Genomic DNA, 19,553 nt, shown 5'->3' with positions numbered 1-19,553 from the left:
TGCATGTGATGTGTGGATGACCTTTGGCTGCTCATGCTGTTGCATGTGAATGGATGGTGCTGGCTGTTGCATTATGGCTGTGGTATGGCTCATGTGTGCAAGTTGAAATGACATGTGTGTTGGGGATTGTGATGCCATGTCTGAGGTTTACCAATGCCACTCATGTATAACTGTCATGTGTGTATGAGTCCATTTTACAGTGCCCTGATGCCTGTGTTTTCTTTCTCCCTGTCTGCAGCGTCAACTGATGAAGAGGGCGGAGAAGGTGCTGTGGAGCACAGCGGCAGGGGTCGCACCACCAGCCGGAGACGCAAGGCCCGGATCCCCTCCCAGGTTGTGATCTCGTCGGGGAGTGAAGAGTCCGGTGCCGCGTCCCAAGCCGCAGCTGCCGAGGGGAGGTCCAAGAGGCGGAGGTTGGAGTTGGACTCCTCGGCAGCAGAAGGGGCAGCTGGGACCCCACAGGGCCCAACGGGGGAAGATGGCACGGAGTCATCCAGGTTGGTGGGGGGTTTGGTGGAGGAGGAGGCCGTGCAAGCGACAGTGGCGGGGTCTGGAGGTGGGGATTCCACTGGTGCTAGTGGTGCAGTGCAGGATCAGGGACAGGAGGCAGCACAGGCCGCCGCGGAGGTGTCTGTGTGCAATCCTGTCCCTGCTCCTGTCACTGCATCATCTTGCACCAGCGGGGATGCCTACCTCCAGACCCGTTCTCAGGGAGAGGATTGGCTTACGACACCTGGCCTTCCACTCCCTGCGGATGTGGCTATCCTGCACCAGGTTGTGCCTGTCCAGGGTGGGGTGGCGTTGCATCAACGGGCCATGCGAGCTGACCTGCAGTTTTTTCATGATGAGTCTGCACGTCTTCTCGCATGGCTCGTTGACCGCGTTGACCCACTGGGACAGCTCACCAGGGCTGGATTCCTCGTTTCCTGGACCTTGTTCCGACCCCCTTCTCCACAGAACCCCCTATGCCCCAGTCGTCCTCCATGCCATCTTCCCACCCATGTGTCACCTGGGTGCCCTGTGGAGCTGCCTCCGACCGTGCGGCCAGGCTGGTGGACAACAGATCCCTGCCACAGTCGGGAGTCGGACATCCAGCAGGGGTGGCCACGTCAACGACTGCACACCAGCTGGAGGAGGATGTGCAGGCACCATCGGACAGGGCACATGGACAGAAGCAGCTGCAGCAGCAGGAGGCTGTAGGTGGGAGCCACGATAGCTCGGGGCCTTCAACATCGGAGGGGCAGGCATCGGCCGGAGGGCAGGAGGACCCTGGACGGGAAGTGTCTTCCGTGTGGCAGCAGTTGGGCCACGCCATAGATGCGGAGCGGCGGCAGGCAGAAGAGGCGCGGCTCACGATGGTCAGGGCGGAGAACTCCATGCGGAGGGCCCTGAGGCGGGCCGAGTGCCTCGAGGCAATCCGCAGGGAGTTGGAGGTGAACATGTCGGCGTCCCTGCGGACCCTCGGGGCCATGGAACAGGACCGCCTCCAGGACATAGACGAGGAGTTCGATGATGCCCTGGCCCTGAACACCACTAAGTGAGCCGCTGGACTGGCCCGCCGCCATTGTATATAGTTATTTAGTGATAGGTTTCCTTTGCAGTTTATTTTTCTTTGGAGTCGACGGACACTGCTCCACCTTTTGTATATAGTTCCATTTTAGATAGGTTTTTTGGTAGGTTTCATTTCTTCTCTTGGGATGATGGACCCTGAATACTTTGTACATAGTTGGACTTTGGATTTGGATATTTTTTGGACTATTAATATTTTTTGCCATGGAGCAATGGTTTTCTATTTCTTTTTTACCTTCATTTACTTTTCATGGACTTGAACTTTGGAAGATATTTTTTCGTATTGTCATTTATTGATTTCATTTTGAAAAGAGACAGCCTGCTTGATTTTTAAATTATTTTACTTGTGTATTTTGGTTGATTTTGATAGCCATTGCTGTTGTTTTTAATACATTATTTTTATTTTTTCATTTTTCCATGTGTGGTTTCATCTCATTGTTTTCATGCATGTCATGATATGGGTTTTCAGGTTCCCTTGCAACCATTGTGTGTGTGTGAGACACATGTGTTGATTTACATTGTTTCCATTGGAGTAGTATCATGGGCACATGTAATACTTGGTTGTGTCTTTGGGCTGTGGTGGCTGGCCATGAGGCACATGCTTGAGGATTGTCAGGGCCTGTGGGCAGGGGGACATGAGTGGGGGCCTGGTGGAGGGTGCCCCTGCACTGCTGGGGGGTGGGGGTGGTGGGTGACATGAGTGGGGGCCTGGTGGAGGGTGCCCCTGCACTGCTGGGGGGTGGGGGTGGTGGGAGACATGAGTGGGGGCCTGGTGGAGGCTGCCCCTGGTGGCTGGGGGGTGGGGGTGGTGGTAGACATGAGTGGGGGCCTGGTGGAGGCTGCCCCTGCACTGCTGGGGGGTGGGGGTGGTGGGAGACATGAGTGGGGGCCTGGTGGAGGGTGCCCCTGCACTGCTGGGGGGAGGGGGTGGTGGGAGACATGAGTGGGGGCCTGGTGGAGGCTGCCCCTGCACTGCTGGGGGGTGGGGGTGGTGGGAGACATGAGTGGGGGCCTGGTGGAGGGTGCCCCTGGTGGCGGGGGGGTGGGGGTGATAGGGGACATGAGTGGGGGCCTGGTGGAGGGTGCCCCTGCACTGCTGGGGGGTGGGGGTGGGGGTAGACATGAGTGGGGGCCTGGTGGAGGGTGCCCCTGGGGGGTGGGGGTGGTGGGAGACATGAGTGGGGGCCTGGTGGAGGCTGCCCCTGGTGGCGGTGGGGTGGTTGTGATAGGGGACATGAGTGGGGGCCTGGTGGAGGGTGCCCATGGTGGCGGGGGGGTGGGGGTGGTGGGAGACATGGGTGGGGGCCTGGTGGAGGGTGCCCCTGGTGGCTGGGGGGTGGTGGGAGACATGGGTGGGGGCCTGGTGGAGGGTGCCCCTGCACTGCTGGGGGGTGGGGGTGGTGGGAGACATGGATGGGGGCCTGGTGGAGGGTGCCCCTGGTGGCGGGGGGGTGGGGGTGATAGGGGACATGAATGGGGGCCTGGTGGAGGGTGCCCCTGGTGGTGGGAGACATGGGTGGGGGCCTGGTGGAGGCTGCCCCTGCACTGCTGGGGGGTGGGGGTGGTGGGAGACATGAGTGGGGGCCTGGTGGAGGGTGCCCCTGGTGGCTGGGGGGTGGGGGTGGTGGGAGACATGAGTGGGGGCCTGGTGGAGGGTGCCCCTGGTGGCGGGGGGGTGGGGGTGATAGGGGACATGAATGGGGGCCTGGTGGAGGGTGCCCCTGGTGGCTGGGGGGTGGGGGTGGTGGGAGACATGGGTGGGGGCCTGGTGGAGGCTGCCCCTGCACTGCTGGGGGGTGGGGGTGGTGGGAGACATGAGTGGGGGCCTGGTGGAGGGTGCCCCTGGTGGCTGGGGGGTGGTGGGAGACATGAGTGGGGGCCTGGTGGAGGGTGCCCCTGGTGTCTGGGGGGTGGAGGGGTGGTAGACATGAGTGGGGGCCTGGTGGAGGGTGCCCCTGCACTGCTGGGGGGTGGGGGTGGTGGGAGACATGGATGGGGGCCTGGTGGAGGGTGCCCCTGGTGGCTGGGGGCTGGGGGTGGTGGGAGACATGAGTGGGGGCCTGGTGGAGGCTGCCCCTGGTGGCTGGGGGGTGGGGGTGGTGGTAGACATGAGTGGGGGCCTGGTGGAGGCTGCCCCTGCACTGCTGGGGGGTGGGGGTGTGGGAGACATGAGTGGGGGCCTGGTGGAGGGTGCTCCTGCACTGCTGGGGGGTGGGGGTGGTGGGAGACATGAGTGGGGGCCTGGTGGAGGGTGCCCCTGGTGGCGGGGGGGGTGGGGTGATAGGGGACATGAGTGGGGGCCTGGTGGAGGGTGCCACTGCACTGCTGGGGGGTGGGGGTGGTGGGAGACATGAGTGGGGGCCTGGTGGAGGGTGCCCCTGGTGGCTGGGGGGTGGGGGTGGTGGGAGACATGGGTGGGGGCCTGGTGGAGGCTGCCCCTGAACTGCTAGGGGGTGGGGGTGGTGGGAGACATGGATGGGGGCCTGGTGGAGGGTGCCCCTGGTGGCGGGGGTGATAGGGGACATGAGTGGGGGCCTGGTGGAGGGTGCCCCTGGTGGCTGGGGGGTGGGGGTGGTGGTAGACATGGGTGGGGGCCTGGTGGAGGCTGCCCCTGAACTGCTAGCGGGTGGGGGTGGTGGGAGACATGGATGGGGGCCTGGTGGAGGGTGCCCCTGGTGGCGGGGGGTGGGGGTGATAGGGGACATGAGTGGGGGCCTGGTGGAGGGTGCCCCTGGTGGCTGGGGGGTGGGGGTGGTGGGAGACATGAGTGGGGGCCTGGTGGAGGGTGCCCCTGGTGGCTGGGGGGTGGGGGTGGTGGGAGACATGGGTGGGGGCCTGGTGGAGGGTGCCCCTGGTGGCTGGGGGGTGGGGGTGGTGGGAGACATGGGTGGGGGCCTGGTGGAGGCTGCCCCTGAACTGCTGGGGGGTGGGGGTGGTGGGAGACATGGATGGGGGCCTGGTGGAGGGTGCCCCTGGTGGCGGGGGGGTGGGGGTGATAGGGGACATGAGTGGGGGCCTGGTGGAGGGTGCCCCTGGTGGCTGGGGGGTGGGGGTGGTGGGAGACATGGGTGGGGGCCTGGTGGAGGCTGCCCCTGCACTGCGGGGGGGTGGGGGGGGGGTGGGAGACATGGATGGGGGCCTGGTGGAGGGTGCCCCTGGTGGCGGGGGGGTGGGGGTGATAGGGGACATGAGTGGGGGCCTGGTGGAGGCTGCCCCTGCACTGCTGGGGGGTGGGGGTGGTGGGAGACATGAGTGGGGGCCTGGTGGAGGGTGCCCCTGCACTGCTGGGGGGTGGGGGTGGTGGGAGACATGAGTGGGGGCCTGGTGGAGGGTGCCCCTGCACTGCGGGGGGGGGGTGGGGGTGGTGGGAGACATGAGTTGGACATGAGTGGGGGCCTGGTGGAGGCTGCCCCTGGTGGCTGTGGGATGGGGGTGGTGGGAGACATGAGTGGGGGCCTGGTGGAGGGTGCCCCTGGTGGCTGGGGGGTGGGGGTGGTGGGAGACATGGGTGGGGGCCTGGTGGATGGTGCCCCTGCACTGCTGGGGGGTGGGGTGGTGGTAGACATGAGTGGGGGCCTGGTGGAGGCTGCCCCTGCACTGCTGGGGGGTGGGGGGGTGGGAGACATGGGTGGGGGCCTGGTGGAGGGTGCCCCTGGATGCTGGGGGGTGGGGGTGGTGGGAGACATGAGTGGGGGCCTGGTGGAGGGTGCCCCTGGTGGCTGGGGGGTGGGGGTGGTGGGAGACATGGGTGGGGGCCTGGTGGAGGGTGCCCCTGGATGCTGGGGGGTGGGGGTGGTGGGAGACATGAGTGGGGGCCTGGTGGAGGGTGCAACTGCACTGCTGGGGGGTGGGGGTGGTGGGAGACATGAGTGGGGGCCTGGTGGAGGGTGCCCCTGGTGGCTGGGGGGTGGGGGTGGTGGGAGACATGGGTGGGGGCCTGGTGGAGGGTGCCCCTGGATGCTGGGGGGTGGGGGTGGTGGGAGACATGAGTGGGGGCCTGGTGGAGGGTGCCCCTGCACTGCTGGGGGGTGGGGGTGGTGAGAGACATGGGTGGGGGCCTGGTGGAGGCTGCCCCTGCACTGCTGGGGGGTGGGGGTGCAGGGGGACATGAGCAGGTGTGCAGGGTAGTCCCCTGTTTTGTGGGCTGCCTGCAGGGTCCGTGGAGGGTGTACAGGGAACACCTGTGAGGACCAACCCAGCCTAATCGCGTGTGTAACTCCCCACGCACCCCTGTAATACACGTACCAAGCCAAATCGCGTGTGATAATTCCCGCGCACCCCTGTAATACACATACCTGGCCAAATCGCATGTGAGAATTCCCGCGCACCCCTGTAATACACGTACCCAGCCGAATCGCGTGTAAAACTTCCCGTGTACCCCTGTAATACACGTACCCAGCCAAATCGCGTGTGATAATTCCCGCGTACCCCTGTGATACACGTGCCCTGGCTAATCGCGTGTGAAACTTCACGCGTACCCCTGTAATACACGTACCCTGGCCAATCGCGTGTAGAACTTCCCGCGTACCCCTGTAATACACGTACCCTGGCTAATCGCGTGTATAACTTCACGCGTACCCCTGATATGCACGTTACCCGCTTTGCGTTCCTTGTTTGGCAGCCCTGTAAACTGGTCCAGGGTTAGCGCAGCCCTTTGCGATGATTTAGCGATTTTGATGGCTTTTCCTTGCGCCAGGGCGTTCTTGGGGGCGTTACTGGCGCTGCTGCAGGGTCGCTGCGATACTCTGCGCCACGGCTGGTTTGGGAGCCTAAAATCCATGAATACGCTGTGCGCGGAAATCGGTTTTAGCGCACGTGCCTGGCGCAGACAATCGCACGCGGCCACTCTGCACCAGCTGCTTGCAACACTTTTCTGCGAAATTCTATGAATTACCCTGTTAGTTTATATAACACGTCAGACTATTTTGTGTTTATGACAACAAAGGTTTCTGCTTTTCTTTTATGAAGGTTGCTTGCCCAGTTACATGAGATGGAAACTGCTTTTGATGGATTCTGGGAAAAACATCAACTGAAAATGGAACAGTATTTAGAACTTTGGAAGTTCGAGCGAAATTTTCAAGAGGTGCAGTACCTGTTTGGCACAGATTTATTGAAGGGAACGGTATAGATCTGGATATGCATGCTGCATGCCTTTGCAAAATAACACATGATTTTCTAAAATGTGAACTATTTGATATGGGGAAAATGCCCAGTACAGTGTTTCTTGCTACAAATGTATTCAGATAAAGGTCCCAGTTTAGCAATCAAATAATGGCTGCATAATTTTAGAAAATATATTTTAAATCATAGATTTTCTAAAAATGTGCCACGATTTCTTATTTTTTTATTTCAAGCTAAGCCAGGCCCCGTACAAAGTAACACAAATGTTGTTTTGCTATCAGGAAGACAATACACTGTAGCACATATTTTCATGAACAATATTTATGGCAATGCGTGCTTAGAAAAATTATGTAATTTGGGTCACAGGGCTGAGACTCTTGTTCTTGATGAAGTGAAATGGGTTGTCAGAGTCTTCTAACTGGGTTTAACTTTAGCCCAGCATTATGTTGATGAACACATGGGAAGCTTGTGTAATACATTTCATATTCACCCTCATACTTGGCATTGTACATCCTCCTCTGTCCCCCAAAGTAGATGAGGGTGCGGGATCATCTCCAGAGGGTTCAGGGTGGCAAGCGTTGGTCCTTTTGTATTGACTATTTTATTGACTATTTTGCATTTTATCTAATGCACGACTTCTAGTTTTATTCAGTAAAATTACATACATGTATTGAAACATCTAGTTCTAAGAATATTATTGTAGTGCACCACTGACTCCGGGTTTCTTGTCCTGTTTCTTGACTTTGGTTTGATGGTTCTATATATGCACCCAGTGAGAGTTGATAAAGATAGAGCCCTGAAGATGCACTCTGTCCAAAATGCATTTGCTCTATACATTTCTGTTCTTCTCGCTTTTTATGTTTATATGTATTAAAATCTTTGAATCATCACCATTATGAATGTGGTAATATCACTCATGATATACTTATGGAAATGAGATGTAAAACAGTTGATGCATAGTAAAAGACAAGGGTCTTTTTGACCTATTTGGCGAGCAAGCAGTACTCAGGGAGGCCATCTGGCTATATATTGCGACTTTACTAGGGATCCTTGGACCAGGGACGTTTTCTCTGCAGTGCTCCACACTTATAACCATTCATTTCATTCATGTGTTTAAATCCCAAGTAAAAGTAGTGGTGCCCAACCTAGCGCACTTCACTCCCATGAGTCCAGGGTTGCTGTGCTCTATAAGCTTCCTTCAGTTCACTCACAGACTCAGAGCATTTAAAGCTGTCCAGCATGCTTCTTTCTTTTTAAAATCTTTCATTTATGCAATTTCCATAAAAAGAAAGAACAAACAATACACATTATCAGAACAACACGAGCAGCATATTTGATTAACATTATTGAATAGAATTGAATTAGACACTTATATTCCATACATATTTATAGTAGTATTAACAATTTATAAAGAAATATAATGTCTGTGCGAATGAGGCTATTAGAAGGTAAGTCAATGAATGGTCTTTTTTGGGAGCCTTCAGGAAGGAGGGAAAAAGCTGGGACAACTCCCCTCAGATTTGTTGATACAAGAACAAATGAATTATCATTGTACCCCAGAATCTGCAAACTCTGCCATTGTGATTAACCTTCCCTCTCTGAACAGATCTTGAATTTCAACGTACCTAAGTGTGGCCAGTTCTCTCTTTATACCTCTATCAAACGATGCTCCGTGAGGCAGAATCTGTCAATATATATCAAGCGATGGGGGGCATGCCCCATCTTTCTCAGTAGCTTGCGTAGTGAGGTGACAGCCACCTGTACCATATTAGGTTCGTGAAGGTTGTAGAAGCCTAAAATAACCCCAGTTAGACTCACTACTATGGAATGATGTGACTAGCTTGTGCAATGAGGTAGTGTATGTCCATGTTCAGGATCCCCAAACCACCTTTATCAATGAGATGAGAAGAGTCAGCGTCTCCCTTGCCACCCTAGATTCCTCGCTGGCCCATATTAATTTCCAAAATAACATCCTCAATCTAGTAAAGTAATTACTAGGTACTATTATTGGCACATTGATCAAACTGTAAAGCCACTTAAGAAAGATTGCTGTTTTGAATGATGGAGATTTTGGCCATCACTAAAAGAGGAAGCCTAATCCATTTTTACATTTTTGCTTCAGTAGATTCCAGGACATCCGCATAGTTTATTTCGAGAAGTACTTTTGAGTCTGTGGCTACACATATACATAGGTAACTTATCCTGGGCACTGCGAGGAGTCCGACATGAGTGGCAGACAACTTTGTGAAGATTTTTCAAAAGATGCCATTTTATTAACTCAAAGTGTTGGATAAATGCCTCACTATCCCTACCCTGACGAGGATTTCCCTGCCTAAAATAAACTAAAGGAAACACTCTAACCAAAGATTTCTGTCCCTCACATGTACATACAACAACTCAACAAGGTAACATATTGCAGTTCAAAACCAACAAATATAACAGTTAGGTTTGCATCATGATAACTGTCGCTCCTTATATTCTGGTTGAATTTCTCTTCCCCCAGATTCCGCAGGGTTCTATTCAACAGTTCCAAAAGAATACGGAAATCATGTCTTGTGACAAAGTTCCAATGTAGTTCTTTTGATTCCAAATTGACAACAAAATGTCCAATACTTCAGAACTGTTCAACAAGGTTTTTCCTCTTTCCACTTGTGACACAAATAACTCAAAACAACTTCTTCTCATGAACCAAGCACACTTCCTTAGTTCATTGGGATCACTAGCATTATCTTTGTCAGGATTATTCTGCAACCAAATACTTGCTTTGACAATGTTAAATAATTCTGCAGCAGTTTACACAACACTTGCTTCAGCAATGTAAGTTTGTCAGGGTGATTCTGTTATGCTTCACAAAGACATAGTAGTGGTTCTACCACTACTTCTTTATGACTTTTCACCACCACACCACAGTACTTCATCAACGTCCACCTGGTCCACTCACCTACCATGCCTGCTACTACAAAGTTCTCTGCTCTGGTGTACTCTCTTGCTACAACAGAATAAAGTGCTGCAAAGTCCCCTGACCTGGTCTACTCTCCTGTCAGGCCATAATAAACTACTAACTACAAATACTTATGTGGTAAAGGTTAGCTTCCAACAAATTAGCAATATTTCTTGCTTCACAACATCCAGTTTAAGAATGTCTTCAGGGAAAACAAGAACTGCACTGGTGCTGTTTGTTACACACTTGTGATTGCCACACACAGTGCAGGCTATGCCTCACTCCTCCTAAATGCCTTTTATCAGAAGGGCAGCCCTCCTGCCACTCTTCGTTCCCCAGTTCTGCTCCACAACTTCAACTTCAAGTATTGATTCTGGGAAAACAAGAAACACACTTGTGCTATTTGGTACACACATGTGATTGACCCCACGCAATGCAGGTTAAGCTCCACTCCTCCTGCATGCCTTCTATCAGAAGGGAAGTCTTCCTGCCACCTGTTCTGTATCACTCTGACAGTTCTTTGGCAATGTAGGTTTAAGCCAGTTCCTCTTATCAGCTTCTTTCAATTTGGGCGATAGATTTTACAAACATTTGGATTCTCTTTTGCCCCCTCCTGGGTTTGGCAATGGTTGTTCTTTATAACTTGCCTTTTTACAGTTCTCTTTTGGCCTTGGCAATATTTGTTTGTATTGATTTCTCAAAGTATTCCCCCCTCTGGGTGCTGCCCTTTAATCTGACCCACATACATATAATCACACCCTTTTTGGTCTGGTTAAGTTCTTATAATTCCACTTTATCCTTTTAAGTCAGCTTGGTTTACTAAGTAATGATTTGTCTGCTTTATGTCAGTTCAGTTTATTTTTTAATTTCTCTCTGCTTGCATTGTTTCTAATGTTAAGGCACCCAGACTTGACAAGCAAGCGATTACGGAGTGCTCCAGTGTCACAAACTCTTATTTAACCCACTGGGTCTGGCTTATGCTTCTGTCTGCCTGTTAGGCAGAATCACCTGCAGTACCCTTTGGTACCCTTAGAAGGCTGTATATTTGAGACACTGGTCTCCATCCATCTCCAAGACTGTATAGGAGTGTTATGAAGGGGTTGGTTTCAGGTTCCTAGGGCCAAGCGCCCCATTGGTCTGCGCTATTTTCCGGATCCTTAGATACCAAAGGAATTGGCCAGTGGGTATGCCATCTTCTAGTTGCAAGGAGGGAAAGTCTCGGAAGGAGCCTTCTCTGTATAGGTCCCCCCAGGTGTACACTCCCAGTCGTTCCCAGAGTCAAATGATTGCCAGATCCGTGCTGGTCTGGCATAAGTCTGAAAGGAGCGGAATGTCAGGGGTATATGCATGCTTCAGGCGGAGGAACGACTTTGTTCCGTGCCATATTTGCTTCCCCAGGGTGGCCAAGAAGGGGGTCTCGCCTGCTAGATGTTGGGGGGCCCAAATGAGTTCATTCAGCCGGATTGGGGCGATTAAGTGTTGTAGTAATGCCGTTTCAGGAGTGATGTCATCGGCTAGCCACTTGGCTACAAAGCTGAGTTGGGCAGCCAAGTAGTACTTCTCAAGATCAGGAAGTTGAATGCCGCCTTGGTGGTACGGGAGGGTTAGCATGGAAAGCACCATTTTGTGTCTGCCTTTCCCCCATAGGAAATCCTTGAGCAATGTCTCTAGTAGCCGGAAGAAGGGAGCTTTGATATAGTAAAACACATTTTGGAATCCGTAGAGAAATCTGAGGAGAACAATCATTTTGATAATGGACGCCCTTCCCATCATAGATGGGGGAAGTCGAGACCAGAACCCTATTGACCTGCGTAGAGGGGGCAGTGCTGCTGCCATGTTGTGTTCATGCATGAGGTCAGGGGTGTGATATATATTGACTCCCAAATAGCGGAATGTAGTGGGGTGCCAGTTCACTTCCAGCGGAGGCAGGTCATCCGGGTGTATTCTTCTGAGACCCCCCAGTGGATGCCGGTTATGAAGAAGAAATGCGGTGTGCGGCGCCTCTAGATGTTTCCACGCTAACCTGGAGTGTCTTTTCCCTCTTGCAGATGGATGAGAAGTTCTGGAGACAGAGTTCCCCCAGAGCGGCCGGGATTCGGGTAAGCGTTTGAAGCTCGTACAGTCTTTAAAAATAAGCGAAGATTTCGTGAATGCTTACTAATGCCTTTTTTCTGTTCTTTTCCCTTTTCCTTAGGAAGCGGCGTGCCGGGATGGGAATGACACCGCCGAAAATGCCCGCAAAACAGAAGAAGCGATGAATGATGGGCAGAAGGGCCGCAAGGTAAGGCTGTTCCTAATGGTGTTCTTGTTCTTGCAGGAGCTAAGCGCAGAAGAAAGATGCAGGCCTACTGGAGACCGATCCGAACGCGGTGAGTGTCACGCTGCAGGTGCAGAAAACACAACGCATGTTTCTCAGCCAGGGCGTGGCTTAAATAGTCTCTGGGTATCCCAGGTGTCTCTGGGCTGAACCACACCCAAAAGACTAGACTGCACATGCAGTTCTGGGAACCGAAATATGTGGGGGCATCCATATTGTCCCCATCAATGCACTACAAGTCCAATTCCCAATGTTATCCTATGGGAGTGAGTGAGTCTGGTGCCACAAGCGCCAAGTCTGACTCCAAGTGGGTCTTTGGAGGGATGGAGAGGCCCTTGAGGGCCATGTAGGTGATTGTGGCCTGGCTCCAGCCTGACATCTTGGAGGGCTGGGGACATGAGCGGCAGGAATTATGAAAGCACTCCCCCCCCCCCCAAGGCCCTTCTCAAGGTGGCTCTTCTGTCTGGTCCTGGTTTGTTTGGATGGTTTCGATTAAATCGTCTAAGCAAGCGAGGTGCATGGATGTACTTACAAGGCTCCCCTGTCCTGTCTTGTGGACCATACCCCTTCCAGTCTACTAAGTAGTATAATTTGGATCTGACATACTTTGAATCCAGGATGTCTTAGACTTTAAATTCTAGCTCCCCGGCGACTAGTACTGGCTGCGGTGGCGTTGCTACCCGGGTCCCAGGTTGAACAGGTTTAAGGAGAGACACGTGGAACACAGGATGAATCTGCATGTTTGACGGCAAAGCTAGTCTGACAACCACAGGATTTATCACAGAGGTGACGGTGAATGGACCCAGGTATCTTGGACGGAAAGTTCGGGTTCCTTTAATGGACACGTGTCTAGATGCCAGCCAGACTTTGTCTCCCACTTGGTAGTTGGGGGGCCTTTGCTCGGTGTTGATCAGCAAACTTCTTTTGGCGATTCTTAGCTTGAAGTAGGTGTTCAGCTGCCCTTTTGAAGGTTTGAGAAATGGTTGTGTGCAAGGTTTTGACTGCTGGCATGTCCAGGGTTCTAGGAATGTCCAACTCAGAAGTACGTGGGTGCCTGCCATACATGGTATAAAAGGGTGTCTGCCCAGTGCTGGTGTGTAGGGAATTATTATAAGCATATTCAGCTATCCATAATAGGTTGAGCCAGCTTCCTTCAGCTTGGTGTAACATGCATCGCAGATACTGCTCAAGCGTCTGATTTGTCCTCTCAGTTTGACCATCCGTTGGGGGATGGTGACTGGTTGATAGCCGGATGTTGATCTGGGCCATAGAGCAGCATTTTCTCCATAAGTTAGATACAAATTGAGTACATCGGTCTGATACTACAACTGAAGGAAACCCATGGAGCCGTACGATGCCTTCAAGAAATACCTTTGCCAGAGTGGAAGCATTTGGGAGCCCCTTAAGATGAATGAAATGTGCCATTTTTAAAAATAGGTCCATGACCACAAGAATAGTGTTAAACCCTTGACTGGGTGGTAAGTCAGTAATAAAATCGAGGGACAACGTGTGCCAGGGTGCTGGTGGGATTTCCAATGGTTGTAATAGGCCAGCCGGGTTCTGGTTGGATGACTTGTTTTGAGCACACACTCCACAAGATAGGATGAATTGGATAATGTCTTTACGCCACGTTGGCAACCAATAATTTCGTTTTACCTTGGCTAGGGTTTTAGCGATTCGGGGGTGGCCCTCGATCAAGGAATCATGATAACCGGACATGACTTGTTCTCGTAGTTCTTGGTTTTGTAAGAATAAACGATTCGTGAAGTAGGGCAACTGATCTTTTATCATTTAATGTTCTCCTTGTGCACTCCATGCTTGTAATTGCTCCGGACTCATCAGGTTTTGGATTTCTTCATGTAATTCTTTCTGAGTTATGGTTGCTGTGATTCCTAGGAGCTTGTCAATCGCGATGATTGCTATTGGGTCAGTGGTCTGATACCCTTGCTCTTCCATACGGGGAAGGGCATCGGCCTTCCCGTTTTTCACCCCTGGCCGAAATGTAATCACGTAGTCCTATTCAGCAAAAAAAAGAGCCCAACGTAGTTGTCGTGAGGATTGGGCCTTTGCCGTTTTTAGGTACTGGAGGTTCCGGTGGTCAGTTATTACGGTGATTGTGTGTCTGGCACCCAAGAGGTAGTGCCGCCATGCCTTAAAGGCTGACTTAATGGCCAGGAGTTCTTTGTCTGTGATAGCGTAATTGAGTTCAGGGTTTGTGAATTTACGCAACCAGAAGGCAACAGGGTGTAACTGGCCCATTTCGGGGTCCTTTTGTGAGAGGACAGCTCCCATAGCCATGCATGAGGCATCCGTTTCCACCAGGTATGGGAGATCAGGGCGAGGGTGACGTAAGATTGGGGCAGATGTGAATCTTGCTTTGAGTTCCTGGAAAGCTTCCTCAGCTTCTGTTGTCCACTGGAACTTTTTGTTGCTTTTCCTTAGCAATGACGTGATGGGATGCACGATTTGCGAAAATCCTGGGATGAACCGGCGGTAGAAGTTTGCAAAACCCAGCATACTTTGAACCCCCTTGAATGAATTTGGGGATGGCCAGTTCAGGACAACATCTACCTTGTGTACATCCATTTGGGCTGAGAATAAAGCCCAGGAATTCCACCTCGGACACGTGGAATGAGCACTTTACGAGCTTGGCGTAGAGCTGGTGTTGGCGGAGTTTCTCCAATACGGATCGGACATGTTTAACGTGGTCCTGCTTTGATGCAGAATATACTAGAATATCGTCGATGTACACTAGAGCACAGACATTCAATTCCCGTAGGACATCGTTCATGAAGTATTGAAATGCTGCAGGCGCGTTGCAAAGGCCAAAGGGCATTACTTGATGTTCGTACAAGCCGTATTTGGTGCGAAAAGCGATTTTCCATTTGTCCCCCTGTTTTACGCAAACAAGGTGATATGCCCCCCTCAGGTCTAGTTTTGTGTAGATTTGGGCATCTTTGACTTGATCAAGCAATTCAGGGATCAGTGGCAGGGGGTAGCGGTTTTTTACGGTAATCTGGTTCAGTGCGCGATAGTCGATGCACGTTCTCAAGTCCCCCTCCTTTTTCGGTACGAAGAATAGAGGACTGGCTGCTGGAGACTTCGAGGGACGGATGAACCCGTTGGCCAGGTATTGGTCAAGATAGGCCTTCAGGTGCTGGTTTTCTGGTTCCGTGAGTGCGTAAATTCGCCTACAAGGGATTTGTGCGCCGGGTATCAGGTTGATTTAGCAATCCTATGGTCTATGCGGTGGCAGGGTATTAGCCTGTTCTTTCTGAAAGACATATTGAAAGTCCTGGTATTCACTTGGTAGGGTGCCGATTCCCACAGTCGCAAGCTTGGAGGTTCTGGTGTCTATTGGTTGTTTCTCTTGGCGATAACATGTGTGGGTGCAAGTCTCGGGAAAGGCCAATTCTTTTGCTCGCCAACCTATTAGAGGATTGTAAACTACCAACCATGGCATTCCCAAAATCAACCGGAACTGTGGTGCTTTAATGAGGTTGAAAACGATAGATTATTGGTGTCCATCCTGGCACAGAAGGGTTAAAGCTGCAGTGCATTGGGATACTGGACCAGAAGCTATTTCCGTGCCGTTGACAGTGGTAACAGTGTCGGTGGTTGATTTAGGGCGTAACGGAAGCCCCATCTTTGCCGCAAGATCCTGGTTGATGTAATTGCCAACGGCTCCACTGTCAATGTACACTCTTACTGCGTGCATCCGAGATGGTTGTTGGTGATTGATCAAGACCACAGATAGTGCAAAATGGGAGGTCTGTAGTTCCCTTTCTTCGCTTGACAAGTGGACCCCTACACTTGCCAGGCTGGGGAGTTTTCCGATTCCTTGATGTTATTTTCCTTGTCTGTGGCCCCTACCGTCCTCCTCTGTGACTTCACAGGGCACTCTTTAAGGAAATGACCTGATTTTCCACAGTACAGACATAACTGCTGCTATCTCCTTTTATCCCTTTCTGCTTTAGTCAAGGGGGATCTGACACACCCCCCGATTTGCATTGGTTCTCCTGAACCTTCCGTTGTGCAGGCAATATTGTCCTTTGAACACACATACATAGGGCGAGGGTCAGGTCTGGTTCCATCTGCTCTTCGGTCCTGCAACCTATGATCCAGTTGAACAACAAGGTCAATGAATTCTGAGCAGTCTTTCGGGGGGTTCACTACTTGTGCGAGAACATCCTTGAGCTCCCCCCGAAACGCAACCCCCGATGAAATAACATGGTTCTCTTCTCCACTGGCCATTCTGCTTCAACTATGAGTCTATTGAACTTGGCTATGTATGTTAATAGGTCTTGATTCCCTTGACGTAGGGACAGAAGTTAGTTGTCTAATGCCTGCCCATGAGTACGACGGGTTTACAGCTTTTCCATCTCCTGCTGAAAGCCCCTGAAGTCATGCAGCAAAGGATTGTCTTGGGCCACAAAGGGTACAGACCAGTCCGCGGCGCTACCACTCAGATAAGATAGCACAAAAGCGACCTGTGATTGGTCATTCGGAAAGGCCCCTGGTCTACAAAGGAAGTGTAGGGGGAACTGGTTCATAAACGTTGCAAACCTCTTGGGATCCCCTGTAAATCGTTCAGGCGGGGCCAAGGGAACTGCCCCAGGAAGGGTTATCTGAACAGGATTGGCTGATGGTGCTGGCATCGAGGGCACGCTTCCCGGCAATGGTGCATGCCCTGCTTGTGACTGGAGAAGTTGCTGTCTTAAATCATCAGTGCGTTCTTTGGCTACTATCAGCTCTCTCCTCAGGGTGTTGGTCTCCTGCCTGGCTGCATGTACTTCGGAACGTAGCTGCCCCAACATGTGGGCTTATTGGTCGGTTTCTGATGTTTCCATGACGCCCAAGTGGATTTTGATGTGAGGATTTGTGTTCTGTAACGCTCACCTGGTATCCACGGGGACGTCACTCAGCCTGTTCTGACCGCTTATGACCTTGAACCCTTCCTTGGAGTCTACTCGACTGGAGACTGGGCCTGAAACACAGGATTGGTAGAGTTTAACTCCCTATTGTCCATGTGTGCTTGAACCCCTTCTTCCCCGGGGTCCAACCCTTCCCTTTGATCCACAGCTCACCTTGTTTTCTTGGAAAGTGTGCTCTCTGTCCTGCTTTCAGCGCAGGGGCGCGTTGATTGATGCAGGCTCATTGCTGCCTGGTTACTTCACTGGCAAGAGTCCGACAGGTAAGTATAATGAGTCTTTTGAACAGTTCTCTAACTTCATTCCTTTCCTTCCTTGGATGATGGCCGGCGTCCGGGGATGGCGACGTGCTGCTGAGATGAGTAGCGCTGAAGGTGAGTGAGAGCGTGATGCGCGATGCAACCATTTCGTATTTGTATTGAACTGAGTTATTTTTCTGTGTCTATTAGGTGCCGCGACGTTTTCAGCGTGGATGCCGGTAATGCAGAAGAAATGCGGTGAGTAAGTGTGGTATGCGCCGCCTCTAGATGTTTCCACACTAACCTGGGGTGTCTTTTCCCTCTTGCAGATGGATGAGAAGTTCCGGAGACAGAGTTCCCCCAGAGCAGCTGGGATTCAGGTAAGCGTTTGAAGCTCGTACAGTCTTTAAAAATAAGCGAAGATTTACTGAATGCTTACTAATGCCTTTTTTCTGTTCTTTTCCCTTTTCCTTAGGAAGCGGCGTGCCGGGATGGGAATGACACCGCCGAAGATGCCTGCAGAACAGAAGAAGGGATGAATGATGGGCAGAAGCGCCACAAGGTGAGGCTGTTCCTAACGGTGTTCTTGTTCTTGCAGGAGCTGAGCGCAGAAAAAGATGCAGGCCTACTGGAGACCGATCCGAACACAGTGAGTGTCACGCTGCAGGTGCAGAAAACACAAAGCATGTTTCTCAGCCTGGGCGTGGCTTAAATAGTCTCTGGGTATCCCAGGTGTCTCTGGGCTGAACCACACCCAAAAGACTAGACTGCACATGCAGTTCTGGGAACCGAAATATGTGGGGGCATCCATCTTGTCCCCATCAATGCACTACAAGTCCAATCCCCAATGTTATCCTATGGGAGTGAGTGAGTCTGGTGCCACAAGCGCCAAGTCTGACTCCAAGTGGGTCTTTGGAGGGATGGAGAGACCATTGAGGGCCATGTAGGTGATCGTGGCCTGGCTCCAGCCTGACATCTTGGAGGGCTGGGGACATGAGGGGCAGGAATCATGACAGACTACAAGTGTAAGCACAATTTCACCGTTGGTACAAGCCTGTACTACACAGTAAAATGGTAGTGATGGCTTATCTCAAGAGTTTAAGTGAGCAGTAGAACAAGTTACACAAAGGTCAAATCAATAGTCATTCAAGTAAACACTTACTCATTAAAAAAATATACATTTATTTACTCAATAATTTATAAAACATTACACTAGCACAAGCAGCTCAATATCACACACTAATACACCCCAAAAATCCAACCAGTAAGTAACTAAACAAGCTTAGCTCAAAAATGAAGTATGAGCAAAATGGCACTTTAGATACTTAGAAAAGGGAGGAAAAGACAAGGTTATAAGAATAGGCAGCCCAAATACATTCATAGGCAGGGCAAAGGGATCAAGTTAAATACAACCAGCAATTCTCCTCAATAGGCCTGGGCCAAAGTCAATGGTTCAGAGTCTCTTGTATAGGATAGAACAGTTCTGGTATGTAACGGTTAAGTCTTTGCCACAGATTTTTAAAGGATTTGGCTAGGCAAAAAGTTTAACGAATGTTTAGGGAAGGATGAGCCTTCGTAGTTGAGGAAAGTTTCACACACTTTCTCGATGGCCGAAAAGATTCCCGGCCTGCGTTTGCACAGTATCTTTTTAAATGAAGAAAGCTGTAGCTGAGTCAGTTGTTCCTGGCAGTTCAAGCAGATCTCGCTGTTCCTGAGCTTCAGTCGTGGGGATAAGGAGGATGTCTAGAGGTTCCTGCACTGCCCAGGGAAGAGGCCAAAAGCTGTAGCGACGTCAGTTTAAAGTGAGAGTGTGAGTGCCTTAAAGTCCCCTTGGTTTCCTTCCTTCTGGTTATCCGGTTTTCAACAGCACTCTGAAAAATATTCAACCAGAATAGGACGGTGTCCAGGTGGCTTGGGAGTTGGTTGTTCTCACCAAACTCAAGGGAAGAAGTTAACCTTGAAGGGCTTCTCTGTCCTCGGAGTTTCAGGCAATTCGGACCTGCAGCGGTACTTCACCGGCCGTCCAGGACTTGCAGCAGTCCTCTTCCTTCCTTTCCTCTTCGGTTCTTTCGTTCCAGTGGTCGACTTTGCTTTCTAAGTCCCAACCTGCTTTTAAACAGCTCCCCCCCCCCATTCATTCAGCCTGCCTGCACTCACCCAGCAGGGTGGCTGTCCTTGCCGGACAGCCAACCGGCCAATCACACCAGAGTGCATTCAGGTCTCCTAGGAGACTAAGCACAGGGAGTTTCGGGCACCTCCCTCACATCCTGTCCACCCGAGACACTCTGGCATCAGAGGAGGGCTTCAGCACAGAAGACCACCAAAGGGCACGAACAAAGGGACCAAACCTGGTTTGGCGCGCAGAGACAAACACAAGAAGGACTTTTCCTAAAAGAAATGGCGAAAAAAGATGACCGGAGTCTGTTTTTACAGCT

The 19,553-nt window shown here is 51.8% G+C and overlaps 1 protein-coding gene across 3 annotated transcripts in view; it reads left to right on the top strand.

Annotated features, from left to right (window-relative positions):
- Positions 1 to 19,553, top strand: part of MCF2 (MCF.2 cell line derived transforming sequence) — a 1,935,885-nt gene that overhangs the window by 836,020 nt on the left and 1,080,312 nt on the right. For all 3 annotated transcript variants that reach the window (XM_069612795.1, XM_069612794.1, XM_069612796.1), the window contains one exon: positions 6,538 to 6,652. In XM_069612795.1, the coding sequence (XP_069468896.1) occupies positions 6,538 to 6,652 (115 nt within the window). The remainder of the gene's footprint in view (positions 1 to 6,537; positions 6,653 to 19,553) is intronic.

The sequence above is a fragment of the Ambystoma mexicanum genome, chromosome 5p (assembly GCF_040938575.1).
Source record: "Ambystoma mexicanum isolate Mex_15411 chromosome 5p, UKY_AmexF1_1, whole genome shotgun sequence".
In the NCBI taxonomy this organism is placed as follows: Eukaryota; Metazoa; Chordata; class Amphibia; order Caudata; family Ambystomatidae; genus Ambystoma; species Ambystoma mexicanum.
The sequence above is the reverse complement of the archived record's forward strand: the minus strand, read 5'-3'. Positions and strand labels throughout refer to the sequence as shown.